Consider the following 4,668-nt stretch of genomic DNA (forward strand, 5'->3'; position numbering starts at 1 on the left):
TATATATATATACTCAAAGGTGATTCATGATGTCATAGAAAAAAAAGAACCTTTAAAATCTGAAATATAAAAAGGTAAGAAAGAGCTGGTTCTTTAAAGAGTTCTTTGTGGAATCAAACATGGTTCTTCTGTGGCATCACTGTGAAGAAATCTAAGCACCTTTTTTAACACGGTATATGACTCCCTAATGACAGTTTGATCAACGAGTTACTCTAACTGTAGACTTGAGCATGTATTTTGAGGGAAACTTTAGTTTGGGAGTAATTTCTTGTTATCGACTAACTTACTAATTGTTGCCTCAGTAAACTACTAGTTTGCTGCTAAGGTAGTTCTTACGTTTAGGGTGTATTAAGGGATCTAAAATATTCTCATGCAGAATAAAGCATTAATATGTGCTTTATTAATACCAATATACTGGTAATATCCGTGTAAGCGTGATACGTTTGTAAAGTGCAATCATATTTGTGCAACATCCTGAGGGGAAAAATATGCAAAAGTCTCACGGGGAAGGGACAATAATAACAGAAACAACCCAGCTCAAATTTCCCAGGGTTTTTAGAGTCATTTTCATTTTCTTTTTTTATAGGGCCTGGTGACGAGTCTGTGTAACTTTTATTAGTTCGTACTTTGTCACAGCTTAGCATGAGTCATTCATCATGAGGCTATAATGAATTACAGGAACATTTGCATAACATCCATGACTTTATTTGCGCTGCTTCAGATTCTCCATCTGCCTGATACTGTATTACCTCAACAGCAATGACAGCACAGCGCTGTTCCCTATAGCTATGAAAGAGCGAGGCTGTCAAGAAAAATAGCTTTTAGCTTTAATGATCTGACTTAGCTTCTCATTATTCATCTAAATTGTCATCTTACAGTGTAATTACAGGTATATATTATTGATGTATTTAATTTGTTATCATTTAGTGGAGCAGCTTCACATACTAATTATAATTGCTGCCATAATTACTTTTTATTAACATGTAATACGTGTGGTGTGGCCCGTCTCATGTAAGCTGTTCTCAAGAGGATTTTCACAAGAATTAAAAAAAATCCAAAAAGCACTGCGCAAATGTCCTCGTGTGGAAAACAACATCTTGATGGGTCTTAATGATGTTAATTGATCGGTTCTAAACATGCCTGCAGCTTTGTCTGAAGGTTAGGGTTAGTCAAGAGTGAAAGGAACCTGCACAACAGGAAGCCTGTGAGAAGACAAGCTTAAAAATAGGGTATTGTGGTCACACTGTAGAATAAGGAACATGTATTCACTATAGCTTTCCCGCCCAATAAATTCCTAGTTTGCAGTGTACGTATTGGGTAAGATTAGGAATTACAATAAGGTCGTGTAGAATAAAGCATTAATATGTGCTTAATTACTACTAATAATTCCAGTAATATGCATGTTAATTAGCAGCTAGTTAAATTTTCTGTGTGGGCTGGTGTAGGGTGATAGAAAATGAAGTGTGCATAGTATACAAAAACGATGTGTTGTGTTGTAGGCCGGTGGAGGAGGAGGCGGCTCAGGGCGAATCTCTTCTCTCTGGCGAGGAGCAGTTAACCCTCATCACAGAGAGCATGTCAATCACCTCCTCTGATGAGGAGAAGCTTCAGCTCCTCAACAAAAACACTGAACTCCGGAGACTTAACAAAGAGGTAGAACAAAGCGCCAGCTGTGACCCTCACAAATCATTTTTCACAAGCAGCCACAGAGTCAGACTACAAACTACAAACATCAGTAGGAGAAAAAGATGCATTTACATCAACTGGAAAACAAACATGCTTTCTGCTTCCATATTCGTGAACCAGTCCAACATACCTTTCTGTAATTGTGCTGTATATTCTTGAGTTCACCTTAAAAAGAAAAAAAACTAAAAATAATATTATTTTTTAGAAATACAGCAGCACAGACCATTGAATTCTAATTGCATTTCATTTAACATTCTAAAAAAAACAAACATGGTTTCTGTTACACACTTTCTCCAGAAGGTGTCACACTTAGACCAAATAAAGGAATAGTGTATTTCACTCTTTTTGCATGTTAAGTTATTGAAATTGTCTGTGTGTGTGTGTGTGTGTGTGTGTCAGCTGATGAAGCTGAACGAGGAGTGGGATCATATCTATCACAGCACGAGTGTGGGCCTCCAGCAGCGTGTGGCGGCCCTCGAGGAGGAGAGCAGGGCCCTCAAACAGCTCAACAGCCGACTGCTGCTTAAAGTAGAGCATGAACAGGTATGTGGGCAGAAACACACTCTTAAACTCTTACTGCAACGCTGCTTCAAAGGCCAAATGTGTATTTTTAGTGTCTCTAAACAGGATTGCAAATATTGTTAGTTTACCTGGCAAGACGGTCTGTGAACGGTTCAGCCAACGGTTCCTGCACCACTGGCTGGATCTGTTTGGTTTTTGGACATTGTTTTGTTTTCTGCCATTTTGTGAAGCTGTTTATATCTGATCTAAATCTTAAGTGAAATTCTGTCATTAATTACTCTGGGTAATTAAGTACCTGGGTGCGTTTTTAGCGAAACATGAAATGCATACTAATAAGTGCACATCACTGCAGTTTCCAAAACTAGACACTAGAGACAGTAGAAAACTCTGACATTGCCATTAGCCAGTCAATTTTTTTTGGTTGTAGTTTTGTTCGATGAAAATATGGTTTAGAAATTATGCTGAATAAGGTATTTTCTTGCTTACGTGAATGTTGGGAGAACATTCAATTTTATTGTTTTGTAAAGATTATGGAAATGCACTTTTGAATGTAGCACCATTTCTTCTTTCAAATGTAATGTTCCCACAATGTTTGAGCAATAATAAAACTGAATTATGCATTTGACATTTGTGTAAGAATGAAGAACTTAAAACATACAAGAAATGTTTAAAACATTTAAATGGAATGTTTTTGATCATTCTCAGTCCAGAAATAACATTTCCCTAACTTAACTTGGTTCTGTGAGATGAGAAAAGCAATATGTGTGATGAGTCACCTCTCACCTGATTTATTACATCTGGAGCACTTCATATTTGAAGAAAGCCAGAGGATATTGGAGTAATTAGTTGAGAAGATTGCTCTGCATGGTGTCTGTGTGCAGGATAACCCTGATCCCTGATGAAGCTCACACGCTCCAGGACACTAAAGCCCTGTAACACAGCTCTTAGGATCTTGTGGTCTGTCAGTGGACAGGGTTGATTGTTTGTGTTGATAGTCATTCTAAATCAGCTTAGGATGAGTGTTTGTCAACTGCAAGTAATCTAATGCTAGAGGTTGTGGTTACATACATATTTCACATATTCCAAATCTCAGGTTTTGCAAAGAATCCTCTTCTTTTGGCTGTAAAGGGTTTGTGTATTTTTTGGGTGGCTATTTAGGGATGTCACATTTATCACATTATACTGTAATTGGTCAGATCCCTCAGATTTCTCAGAGGTTGGGTTAGCTCAAAATTAGACTTGAATTGTTCAGAAGCAGATGCATTTTTTTACATATTCGTATTTGTGTCTGTAGAACAAGAGGGAATATTATGAGCAAACACTCATGCAGGAGCTGAAGAAAAACCAGCATCTGCAGGAGTATATCAGACTGCTGGAGAGCCGACTGCACCAAACAGATCTTCAGCAGTGGACCAGAGGAACTCAGGTGAGCTTACAGCATCGGCTTACAGCAACTGCTTACAATGTACTGGGTGCATCTGTCTGAACATTTGTATTTTTCTCTTTTGGAAGACTCCAGATATCAGTGGCTCCTCAGAATCTCAGCTGGTCCAGGGCTGTTCTAAGCCCACTCTGGATGTGAGGTCAGCTCCAGGGATATCTCCTGGCACAAGGTCCAGTCTCAGACTGGCTGGAAAAGGAACAGAGACACAATCTGACCCTGTAAGAGAAGTTCAGGATCTTAAAGAGCAGCTGGAGGCCCTGCGGTGTCAGGTGAGCTATCATGTGATCAGAACATTCGATCTCATTTGGAGAATATACTCTGTAAACCCTGACAAAATAGCAAAGAAAAAATGCATATGTTATATATTTGATGCATCACACAAACTGAGCAAAAATATTCAATCCAATGCAGTAGCTTTTTCAGCATGTAAAATCAATAAAGATTTCACAGCAAAAAGAAAATGTTTTTACAATATCTTTTTCCTTGATTAAAAGGTTTAAACTATCAAACAGATGACAAATTGTGTTTGATAATTCAGTGGCTTTAGAAATTTGCAAATCAAATATGATAAGCTTCATAGAGTTATACATTAGTAGAGTAGGCAAACAGAAGGTAAACGTATTTAAATTTGCATTTAATTATTTAGCAGACTCTTTTATCCAAAACGAATTAGAGAAATGATGACAATGTTAATTTAGTGGTGTAACTTAAGACTAATATAAGTAATAGTAAAAGTAATAAAAGTAATACCGCTTAGTTGATGTTTTAGTTGTTGTAATTATAAAAGACTTTGACTTTATCCACAAATAGACTAAAATCTATGAGGCTGATTATAAAACGGAGCAGAAGGACCATGAACGTATGATGCAGGAGAACAAGCGTCTGCGGCGCAGAGAGACAGACATGCGTCAACAGATGACACTGCTGCAGGAGCAGGTGAGGACCAAAGAGCACTCAAACACACTGAACACACTCCTCAAACACACTGAACACACTCCTCAAACACACCAGAACAC

The 4,668-nt window shown here is 37.9% G+C and overlaps 1 protein-coding gene across 1 annotated transcript in view; it reads left to right on the top strand.

The window, feature by feature from the left end:
• Nucleotides 1-1,435: 1,435 nt before the first annotated feature.
• LOC122357281 (trichohyalin-like) overlaps nucleotides 1,436-4,668 on the top strand; it is a 5,619-nt gene continuing 2,386 nt past the window's right edge. Inside the window, exons 1-5 of the mRNA XM_043256595.1 lie at nucleotides 1,436-1,653; nucleotides 2,086-2,229; nucleotides 3,503-3,634; nucleotides 3,721-3,921; nucleotides 4,463-4,588. Coding sequence (XP_043112530.1) covers nucleotides 1,576-1,653; nucleotides 2,086-2,229; nucleotides 3,503-3,634; nucleotides 3,721-3,921; nucleotides 4,463-4,588 — 681 coding nt within the window. The 5' untranslated portion in view covers nucleotides 1,436-1,575. The remainder of the gene's footprint in view (nucleotides 1,654-2,085; nucleotides 2,230-3,502; nucleotides 3,635-3,720; nucleotides 3,922-4,462; nucleotides 4,589-4,668) is intronic.

This window comes from Puntigrus tetrazona, chromosome 14, assembly GCF_018831695.1.
Source record: "Puntigrus tetrazona isolate hp1 chromosome 14, ASM1883169v1, whole genome shotgun sequence".
NCBI lineage: Eukaryota > Metazoa > Chordata > Actinopteri > Cypriniformes > Cyprinidae > Puntigrus > Puntigrus tetrazona.